This window comes from Mustelus asterias, chromosome 16 (genome assembly GCF_964213995.1).
Source record: "Mustelus asterias chromosome 16, sMusAst1.hap1.1, whole genome shotgun sequence".
Lineage (NCBI taxonomy): Eukaryota > Metazoa > Chordata > Chondrichthyes > Carcharhiniformes > Triakidae > Mustelus > Mustelus asterias.
The window spans coordinates 12,577,547-12,594,853 of NC_135816.1; the positions used below are offsets into that span (position 1 = coordinate 12,577,547).

General features: G+C 44.5%; 1 protein-coding gene across 2 annotated transcripts; it reads left to right on the plus strand.

Annotated features, from left to right (window-relative positions):
* The first annotated feature begins 369 nt into the window (after nucleotides 1-369).
* Nucleotides 370-17,070, plus strand: sqstm1 (sequestosome 1). 2 transcript variants are annotated; one of them, XM_078231802.1, is made up of 8 exons: nucleotides 370-1,144; nucleotides 5,363-5,458; nucleotides 6,908-7,122; nucleotides 8,604-8,751; nucleotides 9,925-10,020; nucleotides 12,087-12,337; nucleotides 14,035-14,239; nucleotides 15,329-16,941. In XM_078231802.1, the coding sequence occupies exons 1-8, from the start codon at nucleotides 976-978 to the stop codon at nucleotides 15,484-15,486; spliced, it is 1,338 nt and encodes a 445-aa protein (XP_078087928.1). In that variant the 5' UTR covers nucleotides 370-975; the 3' UTR covers nucleotides 15,487-16,941. The 2 variants fall into 2 exon arrangements, with proteins under 2 accessions (XP_078087928.1, XP_078087927.1); XM_078231801.1 differs by having other exon boundaries at nucleotides 579-1,144; nucleotides 8,601-8,751; nucleotides 15,329-17,070.
* Nucleotides 17,071-17,307: the final 237 nt, after the last annotated feature.

Genomic DNA, 17,307 nt, shown 5'->3' on the forward strand with positions numbered 1-17,307 from the left:
TAACCTGTGCTTAACCCTCTCTCCACTCACATTGTTTGTACCTTTAAGACTTGATTACCTGTAAAGACTCACATTCCAACCATTATTTTGTTAATTGAGTTTGTGTCTTTATATGCCCTGTTTGTGAACAAAACTCCCACTTACCTGACGAAGGAGCAGCGCTCCGAAAGCTAGTGGCTTTTGCTACCAAATAAACCTGTTGGACTTTAACCTGGTGTTGAGAGACTTCTTACAGCACTGACAGTGCAGGTCCAGGTACTTTGTAAAAGAGTTTAGGGTCTCTGCCCCCACCACCAACTCGGGCAGCGAATTCCAGACACCCACCACCCTCGGTAAAAAAAAATTATTCCTCATGTCGCCTCTACACCCACTGCCACTTATGGTTAATCTATGTCCCCTGCTTCTAGAATTCTCCGCCACGGGAAACAATTTCATCCTGTTCGCTCTATCAATTCCCCTCTGATTCTTTTTTACAGAATTACATTCTGGAAAGTACGCTAAATGTAACCACTCGGAAACATGGTTTGGAGATAAATGTTATTGCGCCCGGGCACATCACCTTGGTGACGGAATCGCCTGGAGGAAAGGCGAAGTCTTGTTGTGAAGGCGGCGCTGCGCCAATTCCCCGTCGGTGCTCGGAGTCCCCCCTCTCAGTGCGGGTCCAGAGAGACGGAACCTCGGCGCACAGAGCCAGGAGAACATGTACGGAAGAGAAAGATCATCTTTGTGCTGAGTAACAGCCGGGTCCAGGGCACGGGGTGGGCGGGGAGAGGGTGTGTATATAAAGCCGGCACCCCGGCTCACTCTGACCGCACTCCGCCTTGAATAGCGAAGAGGAAACTGCCGACAGCTTGAGGGTCAATTTCTTGCTGCGCCACTGACGCCGTCGGAACTTTCCGCCACAAAGTAGCCAATTCATTTCCTGCTACAAAAGTATCGAGCGGGAGGCAAATCCGACCCACCCCAGTCCGAGCCATGGCTTTCAACGTGAAGGTTTACTTGCTGGGCAAAGAGGAGACGAACCGGGAGATCCGCCGCTTCACCGTCGACCACGGCGTCTCCACCAGCTTCGAGTATCTCTACAAGAAGGTGGCCAGTGTCTTCCAGTCGCTGCGATCCGAGAACTTCCAGATGTATTACAAAGGTAAGGTGTTTGTGACTCCCTCCCGCTCCGGGATGTGTAGCAAATGTCTGTGGCCAACCTCCATTTCCCGGGATCGTGTGTGTGTGTTTTTGTTCTTGTTGACGTTTGATTTTTCGCCTCCAAACTCTATTTATTTGCCTAAATCTTGTAAACGTTAGAAAAGAAACTGGCACATTTCTGTGGCGAATGGTTGTTGCCAAAATATGGCTGGCACTGCCACCCCCTCCCTTCCCCTCCCCTCCCTTCCCCTCCCCTCCTCCCCTCCCCTCCCCTCCTCCCCTCAAAGCCTTTCCCTGATCCACAGTCAAGCCAGTGTTTCACCCCCAACTGGAGCAGGTTTGTGCTGTGAGATTGTTGGGTGGATTGGGATGGCTCCTACAACCGGTTTTCTTTCTCCCAATCTGTCGCTGTTGGGAGGGGAGGATTTAAAACAAAACAAGCCTCCCCTCCCTCCCCCCCCCCCCCCCCCGGCTTTCTGAGCGCCCCTGTCGGCCAGACTCGACAGAATGCGGAAATCCCGTGAACAGATTTCGCCAACGCACAAACAATCGCTCTCTGTCCACCCCTGCTCCAATTATCTGCAGATAACCAATCTCAATAGTTGCTGCTGTTTTCTTAATTTTTCCCATTCTGGAGGAGAGAGAGTCTTGTGCACTTGATTTGTTTCAGAGCAATTTGGACTACATTTCCACTGGTTCAAAAACAAAACAGTGTAGATATTGGAAATTTGAAATTCAGACAAGAAAATATCCGGTTTCTTAGTTATGGGTCACAGACCTGAAACGTTAACAGGTTGGTTGTGCTCAGTCTGTATTTTGCTTGCAAAAACCTCCCAAATATAATGTTTAACATGATCCTGCAATTGGGCAGCACTTGGTGAACAATCCTGTCTGGTATTGAATTACACTACAACCAATTTAAGATTATTAGTCAGGCTCGCAATGTGGGTCACTTAACGCTTGCTGGAAGCCGCATATATTCATATGGAGGGACCTAACCACTGCAAAAGGAATATGGCCAAAAATTGCACCTTGATTAAAAGCATGGGGGACAATGGCTCCCTGCTGTATTTACCATGGCAACATCCCACCCAAACAGAACTGACTTGCCAACCACTCTGCACCACATCATGCAGTCAAAATGATTGTTTCCCATGAAACTTGGCATCCTTTGTTCTGAACTACCAAGCAACTATTTCCAATTTTAAAAGTTATTTGCTTCTCAGCCTTTTGGCTGAGATCAAGCCAAAGATAGGATGCAGTGCCTTATCTTGTCAGCTTGGACCTTGTTTGTCTCTCTTGTGGGGACCTGAATTGGATTTTGAATTTGGTTTTGGAGCAAGCCAGGAATGGATTTGGGTTTGCCCAGTCCATTCTGAACACTGGCTTTGAAACTTTAAGGATGGAGTAAAAAAAAGTTATTAAAGTTTTTAAAGATTAGTGTCACAATCAGGCTTACTGTAAAAAATCCCCTAGCCGCCACACTCCGGTGCCTGTTTGGGTGCACTGAGGGAGAATTTAGCATGGCCAATGCACTTAACTTGCACATCTTTCAGACTGTGGGAGGAAACCCACGCAGACTCCACACAGACAGTGACCCAAGCCAGGAATCGAACCCGGTTCCCTGGCGCTGCTAACCACTGTGCCTTGTTCTAAGTTCCCTCCACCGGAAGAAATAGTTTGTAACACAAGTGGTTCAATGTGGCTCTGCTTTATTTACTGTTTACACAATCAGATAATCATACAACACAGAAGCTGCTATTATGGCCTGTGTCTGTCCTGGCTCTTTGAAAAGCTGACCACTTTAGTCCCATTTTGCTGCTGTCCTCCCATATTCGGGCACTCAGTTCTCTTCAAATATATGTTCAATTGCCTTTTTGAAAGTTCACATGGACTCTGATTTTCCCCCACCCTTTCAGACGGTCCATAACAGCTGTTTATTTGAAATGATTTCTCCTCTTTTCCCCTCTGCCAGTTATTTTATATATTTGACTTCTGGTTATTGATCCATTTGCCACAGGAAATAGAACAAGCAGTGAACAATTATCTCAACCTTTTTCATAATTTTGAATACATTCAATAAATTTCCTCTTTGACCTTCTCCCCTTGGCACAGCACAGTGCTTAGCACTGCTGCCTCACAGCGCCAGGGACCTGGGTTTGATTCCCGGCTTGGGTCACTGTCTGCGTGGAGTTTGCACGTTCTCCCTGTGTCTGCGTGGGTTTCCTCCAGGTGCTCCGGTTTCCTCCCACAGTCATAATATGTGCAGGTTAGGTGAATTGTCCATGCTAAATTCTCCCTCGGTGTACCGAACAGGTGCCAGAGTGTGGCGACTTAGGGAATTTTCACAGTAATTTCATTGCGGTATGAATGTAAGCCTACTTGTGACTAATAAATAAACTTTAGAACTTTTCTAAGAACAATCTCTCCACACAATTGAAGGCCCTTATCTCTGGTCTCATTCTGACAGACCTTCTCCAAGGCCTTAACATACATCCTAAAGTTTCTCACAAAGCTATTCATTCCCCTCGTTGATTTACTATTATGAGAAAAGAAAGTTTCATTTTTTTAAAAACAGAATCTTTTAAAATAATGCTGCCCATCCAGTGTGTGGACTTTGGCCACACCGTTCTAATCAGTGACCCACTAGAATCACTAACACTACTCTGAGCTGCATTGACAGCACTGTGGGAGTGCTACAGTGGTGATGAGGCTGCCCTTTGGTGGCAATGTTAAACCAAGGTTTTCCCGGTTTAGGTGTGGCGTTAAAATTGTTTTGATACCAAAATTCGTAAGTTGGGGTAGAAGATCAACTATGACCTTACTGAATGATGGAACAGGCTCAAGGGGCCAAATGGCCTACTTCTGTTCGTATTTCTTGTGTTCTGAACGAGGTGAGTGGATGGCAATAACTGATCTAGACTGGGAATATTTAGTGCGATGTATGATGCAGGCAAAACTTTATGTTTGAAAATTGGAATGCAATTGTTACTAGATGAAGTTAGTTTGCCTCCAGCTTGTAGTTTTTCTCCAATTCACAAAGTATGGCTTACCAGATACAGATATAAACTTCCAACAGTCAGTCTGGGCTGCAAGCCAGTAGATATCACATTTTTAAATATGCAAAATAAACAACTACTTGTACCCTCCTGAGGAGTTGGCTTTTACCTTGAGGGAAGAAACTAGAGCTGTTAGGGAGGGGATTTCAGCTGAAGATATAGCTGCCAGTGGTGGAGTGATTAAAATCGGGATGCTCAAGAGACCAAAATTAGGAGTGCAAATATCCCAAAGAGGGTTGTGGAGCTGGAGGAGGTTAGGAATAGGGAGGGGAGAGGCTGTGGAAAGATTTGAAAACCATTGCCAAGACCAGCAAATCATAGAATCCGTACAGTCCAGAAGGAGGCCATTTGGCCCATCGAGCCTGTACCGACCACAATCCCACCCAGGCCCTATTCCCCACACATTTACCCTGCTAATCCCCCTGACACTAGGGTCAACTCAGCATGACCAATCAACCTAACCCACACATCTTTGGACTGTGGGAGGATACCAGAGTACCCGGAGGAAACCCACGCAGACACCGGGGAGAATGTGCAAACTCCACACAGATAGTGGCCCAAGGCTGGAATTGAACCTGGGTCTCTGGCACGGTGAGATCAAAGGGATTATGGGTGAATGGTGAGTTAAATTCTGGCCTCTGACTCCTGCAATTGACCTTTAAACATAAATTCCAAAGATACCCCGACCCTCTGAGTGAAGGAAGTTCTCCTCGGCTCAGTTGTAAATGACAGACCCCTTTTCCTGAGACGATAACCCTTGGTTCCCCAGTCAGCTAGAAACCGCCTTGCTGCATCTACCTTGTTTAGCCCCCTCAGAATCTTGTATTTCGATGAGTTCTTCTTAACTCCAGAAAGTAGAGACCCACCCTGCTCTTAATCTGTCCTTGTGGGACAATCCTCTCATTCCAGGAACCAATTTAATGAATTTAATTGTACCTCTTTTAAGGCAGTGTGGGTGTGGAGGACAAAACTGCGCACCCTATGCCCTCACTGGAGCCCCATATAATTGCAGCAAGTTTTCTTTGCTTCAAAACCCCCACCCCTGGCTTTGCTACAAAGGCTAACGTAGCATTTACATTCCTAATAACGCGTTATATTTGCCGTACTTGCACATTAATTTTGAAGTCCTAGTTGATTACTCATTATATATATTTTTTCAGATGAAGAAGGGGATATGATTGCATTCTCCAGTGATGATGAGCTGATGATGGCTTTGTCCTTTCTTAAGGAGGGAACTTTCCGTGTCTACATCAGAGGTAAGACTTCCTGCTGCTCGAATCAGCCCATTAGCTACTTGCCTCATTCCCATTATGTATAAATATAGAGCAGGAATCTATAGCACAAAATAAACTATTATTGTAAACTGTTCAAACATAGGCATCACTGGAATATCGCACAGAATTGAAGTGTGTTGATTTGTTTTCCTTCCCTATTCTTTTCTTCTATTTTTGTAGCAATGTGTTGGCTATAATCCAATTTTCAAGTACTCAGCAGCCCCTATTTTTTGGGGGGCTTGTACTTATAAAGCAGAGTTGCTAGTCTGAGGTAAGGAACCTATACAACAGGTAGATGGGAGCAGAGACATAAATAAATGTGGGTTACTTGGCACCTGGTAGACCAGTAGTCCCATTAGAAGAACAGCAGCTTCCAGCTATTCAGATGCTCTTGTTCTCTCTTCCAGGTCATTACTCTTGTGTAGCAGCAGCTGAGCCAAGAACCTCTTGTGTTGGTGGGGCAGCTCCAACAGGGTGTTTTCCTCCAGCGTGTCTTCCAGCAGACTGCTGACCTGCACGGCAAGCAGCTGCCTCTCCCATTCAGTGTTTCAACTGCTGTGGCTCGTGAGCTGCCATTCACCTCCCCGGTTTTCTTTTCTGTACTCAGCCAGAGACTGAGTTACACTTTTCCTGCCCCTACCTGCCACAAAATCTTGGGTCCGTTTGACGGTCAATGCTAAAAGTGGCTTCTGAGGTTGAAGGGGGGAGCTTGCCAATCCAAATGATCTCTAGTCACAGGTCTTATCGTTCCCATGCTCAGTGCTCCTCCAATCACAAGTGCATCTTTTCCCACTCTTCCTGGAGACATGTACTTTTGTTGTTGGAATGTTCAGCACTGCTCCCTGTTCCGGTTTCACTGCTGTTCAAGCTGAAACCAGATTTGAAGGGTAGGTTTCCTTCCCTAAAGGACATGTTGGGCTTTTAGGACAAAATTAATGGTTTTGTGTTTACTGAGACCAGTGTTGCACCTTCAGGTGTTCTAAAACTGAATTCCGATCCTCAAACTGATGGATTATTAATTCGGACCAGCCCAGCAAGATAATTACACAATCTGTACTGAGTGATTTTAGGTTTTGTGAAGGATAAGAGATTAATTCCTCCAATAATTGGGGCTACTAACAGAAGTTAGTATTCAAAGGTCCAGTCTGGCTGTCACTAATTCATTCTTGATTCGAGTTGATCTTTAAGCGTTAAGTTGTTGCTTGTGTTTTATTTGATTTATTATTGTCACGTCCATTGGGATACAGTGAAAAGTATTGTTTCTTGCATGCTATACAGACAAAGCATATCGTACATAGAGTACATGAGAGAAGGAAAGGAGAGGGTGCAGAATGTAATGTTATTCCAGTCTGTTCCCAAAATAAATATTTACCAGGCCTGCCACTCACTGACTAATGCCCTCTCCTCCTCCCTTAATTTTTGCAATCCTAGAAAAGAAAGAGTGCAAACATGGACAGGACAAAGGAGCTGGGCCAATTCACCCAAACATTATCTGTGATGCCTGCAACGGCCCTGTGATTGGTACTCGCTACAAGTGCTCTGTGTGTCCTGACTATGATCTGTGTGGTGCCTGCAAGGGGAAAGGATTCCACAAGGAACATGAGATGCTGCTGTTCCAGACCCCTCAATTCTTCCATCCATTCGAGGTGAGACTGCCCATTCAGTTAACAAATCTGGCTCTTTCCAAAAATAGTAACTACCACACTCTGTGCTGGACTATTTTTTATAGATGGTGGGAGATTTTGAGAATGATTTGGTTGAGATCCATGAGTCTGGTTACTTTTCAATTCTTCACAGCACAATCTATAGCTGCTTGCACCCCCTATTTCCTTTAGCTGGTGAATCGAGGTACTGAGTCATGCTGACAAGAAAGTCACAAGGTCTGATCCTAGCTTAAACTTGCTCAGTAGTGCTAAACCTTTAAATCACTGGTTGTATTGTATTGTAAATCGCTGGAGTATTGTGGCCAATTCTAGACATTGAACTTTAGGATTAATGTTTCAGGGTTCAGGAAAGATTTACTCGACTGTGCCAGGGATGAGAAACTTTAATTATGGGGAGAAACCAGAAAAAAATTGGGATTGTTCTCCTTGGAGCAGTGAGGGTTAAGGCGAGATTTAATGGAAGTGTTCATGAGGGGATTTTGATGAGAGTAAATAAGGACAAACTTCCAGTGGTCGGTAACCAGAAGAAACACATTTTGAGGTGATTGGCAACATGGAGAAATATTTTAATGCAGCTGGTTGTTCTGAACTGTTGCACAATGTGAAAACGTAGTGGAAGCAGATATGGTATTGTTAAAAGGAATTGGATAAACACTTGAATGGGGAGGGTGGAATTTGCAGGGTGATGGGGGAAAGACCAAGGAATTGGGACTAATTTGAATGAATCTTTCAAAGTGCCGGCACAGGTATGAGGGGCCGAGTGGTCTCCTTTGCTTTAACATTTATGATGGAGGGAGAAAACAGAGCTGTCTCTGGGCTAACAAAGGGGTAAATGGACTCCTTTATAAAGCCCTGATGAGATTGTCAGCATGGATCCTGTAAGAATGTTTGGTTGGGGTGACATTGTTGACCCGCTAGGTTTACAGTGCTACTGACTGACTAAATATCCACAGAAGTGACCACTTTGAGGACACGGTCTACCTGTGAAACCAGTAGGAGTTTCTACTAAAAATGTACCTGGAAGTATATTTCTAATTGGCAAATTGCAGGGATGAATAATAATAGTTTGGATCATCTTGAAACCTAGTTTCACCTTCCCAGCTAAGTAGTATATCCTGGGGAAAGGGCACTCCTGCAATCTTGCAGTACAACACCGGTTCCAGCTTTTGAAAGAACTATCATTTGTCCCATAGCCCCGTAGTCATTTCCCCCTGCAAGTATTTATCAGTTTCCTTTTTGAAAGTTATTACTGAACCATCTTGCAGTCTTTCAGAATTTGTGGTGATTTATGTGCTACAGTTCCCAGTCAATTATAAGTATTGAAACTGAGTCGCATTGCAATTAGCCTAAAGGCTGGTTTTATACTAGCCGTCTCCCATTGGGTAAGGCGTGAGTTATACATACTTATTTTCTTTATTTACAAAATAACGTGCTCAGTTTAACTTTTCTCTCATTCTCAGCAGCGGTTTCCCCGAGGGATATGGCACCACAAGAAGAGAAACGGAGGGCTGTGTCAATGGGCTATGGCACAGCAAGAATCCTTTGCTCAGGCAGCAGCTTGCTCCAGTAGACAGCAATCACCAGCCGCAAAGCTGACCCCAGCTGAGCAAGGTAAGTTGGTTAATGTGCTTCTGCACCAGCTATTGCCAAGATGCAGAACTTTAACGCGGTGTAATTTAACCTCTTCGGGCACTTTCCAGCTGCAGCGGGGTTAGGTGCAGATATTCCAAAGACATACAGGTTAGGTGGATTGGCCATACGAAATTGCACCTAAGTGTCAGGGGGATTAGCAGGGTAAATACATGGGGTTACAGGGATAGGGCCTGGGTAAGATTGTTGTTGGTGCAGACTCAGTGGGCCGAATGCCCTCCTTCTGCACTGTAGGGATTCAATGATTCAGAAAACTTGTTTTAAACTAGAAAGTACTGCAGCTAGATTTACCAGGGATGAGGGGTGTCAGTTATATGGTGGGTCTACAGAAGCTGGGATTGTTCTTCTTAGACCGGAGAAGGTTGAGGTGATCATAGAATCATAGAATAGAATCCCTACAGTGCAGAAGGAGGCCATTCGGCCCATCGAGTCTGCACCGACCACAATCCCACCCAGGCCCTACCCCCACATATTCCATATGATGATCAGAATTGATAGTGAACAAGGAGAAACTGCTTCAAATGGCAAGAAGGTCAGAGGACACCAATTTAAGATAGGGTGGCACAGTGGTTAGCATTGCTGTCTCTCAGTGCCAGGGACCTGGGTTTGATTTCCGGCTTGGGTGACTCCTTATGCAGAGTCTGCACATTCTCCCCATGTCTGCGTGGGTTTCCTCTGGATGCTTTGGTTTTCTCCCACACTCCAAAGACGTGCCGGTTAGGTGCATTGGCCATGCTAAATTCTCCCTCGGTGTACCCGAACAGGCGCCAGTGTCAGGCGACTAGGGGATTTTCACAGTAACTTCATTGCAGTGTTAATGCAAGCCTACATGTGACTAATAAATAAACTTTAAGATAATTGGCAAAAGGACCAAAGGGGAGAGGACGAAACACTTATTAACTGGCAATGCTCCTTTTAATTCACCTTGTCCGTCCTCATGAGATTCTTTCCTTGAATAGAGTACTGAATCATTTGGAAAGATTTGTCATGTCATTTTTTTTTTAAAGAGGGTAGACGAGGGGGAGAAAATAAATATGGAGTAAAGGTGCATGAATAGAAATGGAGGATAAACTATTAGTTGAAGTGCAGAGTGATGAATTGCTCCTGAATTCCAACATTTTTATTTTTTTGCAGCCTCACCTTCTGGAAGCCAGAAACAGGACCAAAATGTCAATGTGAACTATCTGAAGAATGTGGGAAGAAATGTGGCTGCAATGCTTAGTCCACTGGGTAAGTTTGGAGATTCATCATTATAATAAGTCTGGAGGCAGAATTCCCTTTGCCAAATTCCCTTTGTGTACTGCTGTTAGAGTTGTAAATAGTGTTAGCAGTCTACCTCCGGGGGGTGTCAGGAGGAAATGACACCCCTGGTTAAGTACAAGACAAAGATTCCCTGATTGGCCCATCAATTGGATCCTTAATCGGGGAGTTCATACTCCAATAGGCCAACCTCAATGGCCTGATTGAAGTCATTAGTCATTCCATCTCCAGTCTCTTGGTTTGCGACCCTGACAGATTATGTGGTGGTTGCATCCTCAAACCATCACCCTGCTTTTACTCCATCACCTCCCCGATGAGGGGGAAGGGGTGCACATATATTTCTCTGTAAGGTGTGTTTCCATTGTGTCAGGCATCACTGCAACACCAGTTACCCTACTGTTTCTGAGGAACAAAAATTCGCAGTTTGGGGAGTCCTGTGCCCCATCACTGACTATTTATTTGCCTTCATTCTGACCCTGGATCACTGTCTGCGTGGAGTTTACACGTTCCCCTTGTGTCTGCTTGGGTTTCCTCCAGGTGCTCCAGTTTCCTTCCACAGTCCAAAAATGTTCAGGTTAGATGATTGACCATGCTAAATTGCGTCTTGGTGTCCAAAATTGTATCAGTTAGATGGATTAGCCATGGTAAATGAGTGGGATTACAGGAATAGGGTGGAGGAGAGGGCCTGGTTAAGATGCTCTTTCAGAGAGTTGGTGCAGATTCAATGGGCTGAATGGCCTCCTTCTGCACTGTCGGGAATCTATAGGATTTGTAAGTGTCAGACTGAAGATTGATCCCTGACAACAAGACCAAGAATTTCCCAGATATTTTTTCCCCCATATTGGCCCTGGGGTTTTCACTCTGGGTTTTCGCCTCTCCCTGGAGATCACATGGTCTGGAATGGGGGGGTGGGGGTGAGTTAATAGGTTGTGGTGAACAAAGCATCGTAGCTGTGAGGGACAGCTCAGTAGATAGGATATTAGGATGTAGATAGGCTGGAAAATTGGGCGGGGATCCTGGATTCAGGATTCAATCCTGGACCGGGGAGCGGCGCGGGCTTGGAGGGCCTGTTCCTGTGCTGCATTGTTCTTTGTTCAAGAGGTAACTCCTGAAGATGAGTCCTGTCATTGCTTTGACCTTGTCTGCCACAACCTCTTCCTCCCCTGGAAAAAAAACACTGGTGGAAGAGCAGGAAAATGCCCATGAGAGTTGCACCAGCCCTCTTGATGACACTCCAGGGATTTATCTACAGATACTCTGCTCAGGCATTTTGGTGCAAAGTATTTTTAGCACAAAAACAGTCCATTCGGTCTAACTGGCTCATGCTCAAAACAAGCTGTGTCCTATCCTTCATTTATTGATGGTATTTTATTCCTTTCATCCTCATGTTTTTAACTTGCATCCCATTAAATTCATACATCCTGGATTATTTGGGGGATGCTGTTTGGCTCAGTTGACTAAATAACACCAACAGCATGGGTTCAATTAGCATTCTAGCTGAGGTAGACTTGGAACCTGCCACTTCACGCTGCCCCATGAGAGTGGAGGGCAATGGCAAACCATTACAGACAAGAAACTGGCAAGAACACAGCCCAGGATGAGGCATCAGCAAACACCTGAGTGGAGGATTTGCCTTTGGGCAGAGTACATGTACCATATCGTCTTTTATTCACGGCCCCTATTTGTAGCTTTCTCCATAAAATGGAACATCTTGGCTGGAATTTTCCAGCCATTCACACCCTGCTGCCACTGCAAGCAAGGACGGAGAATTTGGCTCTCGGCCAAATCTCTGTTCACTGCAGCGGGACCAGAGAATCCCGCTGGCATGATGGCTGGAAAATTCCCCCTTGTCTACGCCTACCCTAGCAAAATACTTGTGATCTCAAATACCTCTATCACATCACCCCTCTGCCTTCTCTGGCCTTTCCTGATGGATACAACATCTCAGTTCTGGTATAATTTCAGTAAATATTTTTTGTAGTGCTTTTATGTCCTTTTTAACATGGGAATCAAAGTTGTTCTCCATTGTGTTGCAGGTATTGATGTGGACATTGATGTGGAGCACCGGGGCCAGCGTTTTAAAGCTACTGAGTGCTCTGTGGAGAGTCAGCCTGGTTCTGCAGGGGTTGACACACAACCCCATCCATCATCTGCTGACCAGAACAAGGAAAAAGCAACCACCGACTCCAGCCAGGAACAGAGTGAGCCTTTGCTGATGGACATGGATCAGTCAGCCACAAACCAGAGCTCCTTTGAAGCATTCACCCCAAACAATGGGGGTTCCAAGGTAAAGGAAATGACTTCGCTCCGCTAAAGAGCATTGATAAACATTTAATCCAAACCTGTACACCAAGAGTATTTTAATATTCATTCTTGGAATTCGGTGTCGCTGGCAAGGCCAGCAGCTATCGGCCATCCTGAATTGCACTGAGGAAGGTGTGGCAGTGGGCAGTCATTGGTAGCGGCTAGACCACTTTAGGGGAAATTATGAGTCAACAGTTTTCATATGAACATCATTATATATAAGCCCAGACCAGGTAAGGACAGCAAGTTTCCTTCCATGAAGGGACAACTGTTTCATGGTCACTTTTTTCATGAAATCTTTTTTTTTTAATTGCCATATTATTAAACTTGACTTTTCGTGATGGGGGATTGGAACTTTTGTTCCTGGGATTTTGTTCCTGCCCTCTGGGTTACTAGATAGAGTAATATAACTGCGGAATGAGCTCGAGGGGCTGAATTGCCTAGTTTCGCTTCCTAATTCCAATATTTCTAACCACTACCCGTGTGCATGTCACGAGAGCTGAGAGCACCAAAGTTGAGGGTGGGAAGCGAAGAGAAACATGGCCACCACTGCCCAAATAATGCCGAGTTCAAATGGCAGCAGTTGAGTTTATTTTGAAGTTTACTTACAATGGTGCAGAAAGAACTAATCCCAAAATAAAGGTCCATATGTGATAAATATTTATCTAGCAGAGTTTGGAGGGGGAGGCCATTGAGCTGTGGCAGGCTGTTTTACATGCTTGCATTTATAATGACATAATGGATTCTCATTGCGCCCCCCCCAACCTAAAACCTTGTGTATTTATCACCCTCTCCCCATCCCTGCTTTGGGTGTGTCCCTTGATTTTTCTCCCAGTTTCTGCAAGTGAAATTTGTCCAGTGTTGGTTTAGATATGCAGTAATCCTAATGGGATCACTCCTGATCCCCACAAAGCTCTTTGCTGTAGCCTTGCAGTTCCAGTCCTGTAATTGCAATGCGAAACAGCCCTAAATTTATACATTCCAACAGTGGCTGCACTTCATAAGCACTTAATTGGCTCCAGAGAGCTCTCAAGGTTGTGAAAAGTACCACATGAATTAGTCTTTTTAATCAAGGACTTTCTAAAGGGTAAAACTTGCCCAGCCAGAAAAATGAAGTGTCGGTCAATATTTAGCACTCGATGAACCCCATCAATTTCAAAATAACTCGCATCTCCGTGCTGTTTGTGAGATCTTTCTGTGCATAAATTAGCTGCCATGTTTACTGCATGACAAAAGAGGTTTACAGTACTTTGAAGTGTGAACGGTTTTAGCACCAAGATCATGAATGAAACAATATAAACACAAGTTGTCTTTCATTCAATTGAGTGTCACTAACGATCAAGGTTAAAAGTTCTATCCCCCCCCCCCCCCCCCCCCATTGAAGAACACTGATATCTGATGTAGCCACCCGAAATGCTGCCATGGTTGAAGTCAACTAAATCTACACAATTCAGAGTACATCTGGATCTGGCTCCTACCTGGACTGATTGGCACCATACCAGCCAGTATGTTGGCCCATTATAGAAGCATCATTCTCTAATTAATGATTTTTTTAATAACAAATGCTCGAGTTCAGAAATCAACTTTCAAAATATGAGTGAAAAGTATTAATTTAACATTCCAGGTTTAATTGTACAATGTTACCCTCTTTTAAAATGAGCTGCGTCCCTTTCCTGACAGACACCGAGTGCTGACAATATAGACGAGGAATGGACTCATCTGTCTGACAAAGGGGTTGACCCATCAACTGGTGAACTGCAGTCAATGCGGCAACTTTGTTTGCAGGAATATGAGGAATCTTTAAACCAGCGACAAGACCCCGACTCCTATGAAGTGGGACCCACTGGACTGAGAGAAGCAGCTTTGTACCCTCATCTTCCACAGGGTAAGCAAAGGATTTTTAATAACTTGGGCAACTCTTGAAGTCAAACAGAAAATGCTGGAAGTAGTTGACAGGTCTGGCAGCACCTGTGGAGAGGGAAGCAGTTCATGTTTCAGGTTGATGATCTTCTGTCTGTAGTAACACTTTTGCATTTGTTCATGCAATCAGATTGGTTGGATTTTTAACCATTGACTTGGTGTCGAATTTGTGACCAATTTGCACTCCTGTGAAGTGCCGAGGGGACATTGTCCTGTGGTAAAGGCACTCTATATAAATGCAAATTATGGTTGTCTATGTAGACCTGGAAGGTTTCAACCTTACTCTATGGGGAATTAGTTAGTCTCACTTGAGTTGTGATACAACTTCGGACTTCGATTTCTGGGAACCTGACTTTCCGTGCAGTCAGCCGACGAGAGAGAGCTTGTCCTTGTTAAATTGTAGGCTCCTGTAGTTGAAACATGGTGCCAAGATTTAATTTGATTGTCCACCTGTGGCTCCCTCTCTCGCCTGGCACACACTAGGAATGACTAATCCATTCAGTCCCTCAATCCTGTTCCACCATTTTGTATTCCATCATCCATCCCTTACACCAGTCAATCATGGTTGATGTGTAACTTGACTCCATCCACCTTCCTTGGCTTCATATTCATTTGATCCCCTTTTAACTAGTTATAAAAACCAGTCACAAAATAGCTATTGTGGGGAAATTGCAGGTTTTATTAAGGACCACATTGTTGGCCTGTGTAAAGGAAACAAAGGCCAGTTTGTACTCTGTTGCCACTTGCAGATTATTATGTAGTCCCTTCCAAGCCCAGCATTTATTGCCCATCTTTAATTGCCTCAGTGTAGATTTGCACCAGTAACATTTGGCCCATTGCTCGGTTTTACAACAGTAAAACTAAATGTAATGTACAGCACAGAAACAGGCCATTTGGCCCAACTAACTTACACTGGCATTCGTAATCCATACCACTCCAACTCTTTCTTCCTTGTATGTATATAATTACTGCATGAATGCTTCTTATATTACCTTTAAAACCCACTACCACAAGGTAGTTAGAGGATTCTGAGGTAACATCTTTTCTCTTCCAGATGCAGAGCCACAACTGATAGAAGCCCTGTCCCAGATGCTCTCCATGGGATTCCACGATGAAGGGGGTTGGTTGACTCGGCTCTTGCAGACCAAGCAGTGCGACATTGGCTCAGCACTGGATGCCATGCAGCCTGCCAAAGGGCCAGTTCGCCAATAAACCACTTTGGTGAAGAAAAGATCCATCAGCAATATCATTTAATTATCCTAATTTCTTTTTGCAATATTATCGGATTGCTATTTTGTTAATGAACTATAAGCTTCTCTTGTAACTGCACTTTTGAAACTGTACGGTTGTACTTTTAAAATGTTCCAACAGGGCTGAGCAAGTTTATGGTGATGCCTATTTCACTTAGCACCTATATTTTCCCAGGTGATCCGTGTTGGGGAAGAAGGTCCACAAGTTTGGTTTCGCAACTTATTGTAAACATTACTTACTAAATTACAGTTCACTACACCCCACCCCCACAAAGAACTGAACTTCTGTTTATTGCCTCAACTCAGACTGGGTCATGGTTACTTAATTACATCACTGCACTCTTTTAAATACTGTATTGTTTGATTGGATAATCTGCCCACATTTCACTGTGTGAACTAGGTGAAGTATGCAATAGAAGGAAAACATTTTGTGGTTTGATAATTAATGGAAGACATTGGCTTATTTACAGTGTTCAGTGACATGGGATATTGGGATGGTGGTGGTGCTGGAATCTTAACCGTTCACGGGCAGGATTTTCTGGTTCTGCTGCAGCAAATGGAGATTTGGCTGGGTGCCAAATTCTCTGTCCTTGTTGCAGCAGCATGTGAACAGCCGGTGAGATCATGCCCGTGGTCTTTTATTCGCCATTAACCTGCTGCTCCCACCTTCCAGTAAACACAGGATGGGAGGCCAGGCCTGAATAGAGCACCATTTTTAAAACTAATTCCATTTGTAGGAGGATTATAGAGTAATTGGGACCAAGAGCTATTTTGGTAATTTTGTAGGGGAGGGGGGAATAAAAACTCAGTTGCTGCATGCACAGGACCAAAGGACTTAAATGAGGCTAGGGATTGCGGGACAGACAGATGTGGTCTAGATTAACGATATCTAATTAGCTCCACTCAAATTACAATGGGGTCCTCTGACTGCATACTGGATGCTAAAGGGTCCAATCACCTTACTTGGCCCCACTGTAAATGGCAGCCTTTGAACCACCTATGCAAGTAAGCCTGCCACCGATTGCCATTTTGGTAGTGATAACACTAGGGACAAGCTCAAATTGTTTCTTCTGTGTGACCCCCCCCCCCCCCCCCCCCCAACGAGGAACTACCACCAGGCCAACTACAAGTTGAGGGAAGGAGAAAAAGAATTAGCACCAAATGAGATGAGTTTCCGTCCTCAAGCCCACTCTCTCTTGGGTAACAATGTAATGACTTGAATTTGAACTTTTTAGTCTCTCTCTTTTCTCCCCCACCCCCCCAACCATCACTTGCCCCCATGCGAGTTCCCCACTATTATGTAAGCTTCAGAACTTTGCTGCCCTCGTAGTAGAAAACACTTTAAAATGTTATAATTTAGCATTAGAATTTTAGTCTGTACTTTCTATGTTAATCCGTGAAATAAAATATGCATTACAAAAAAAATGTGGCAGTGCATTGTAATTACTGAGAAAGGTCACTGGGATCGACTGCACCAGTGTTTGAAGGAGTTCAGACATTTAAGACTGCGAAGTGGCTACTATATTAAACATTCGATGTTTGAGCCAGAAAACCAATCGTGTGTTTTCAGCCTTCTCATACTTTAGTATGTATGGGAAAAAGAACATGGGAGTGGGCCCAACATCCCTGGGGTACAGTTTTGGTTGCCTTGAGGGATATAATTAGAGTAGTTGGGTGGTTTGTCTTTGACCGGTACAGACGATAGGCCAAAGGGCCTTTTTCTGAATGAATAAAATTCATTCATGGGATGTGGATGTCACTGGCTGGGCCAACATTTATTGCC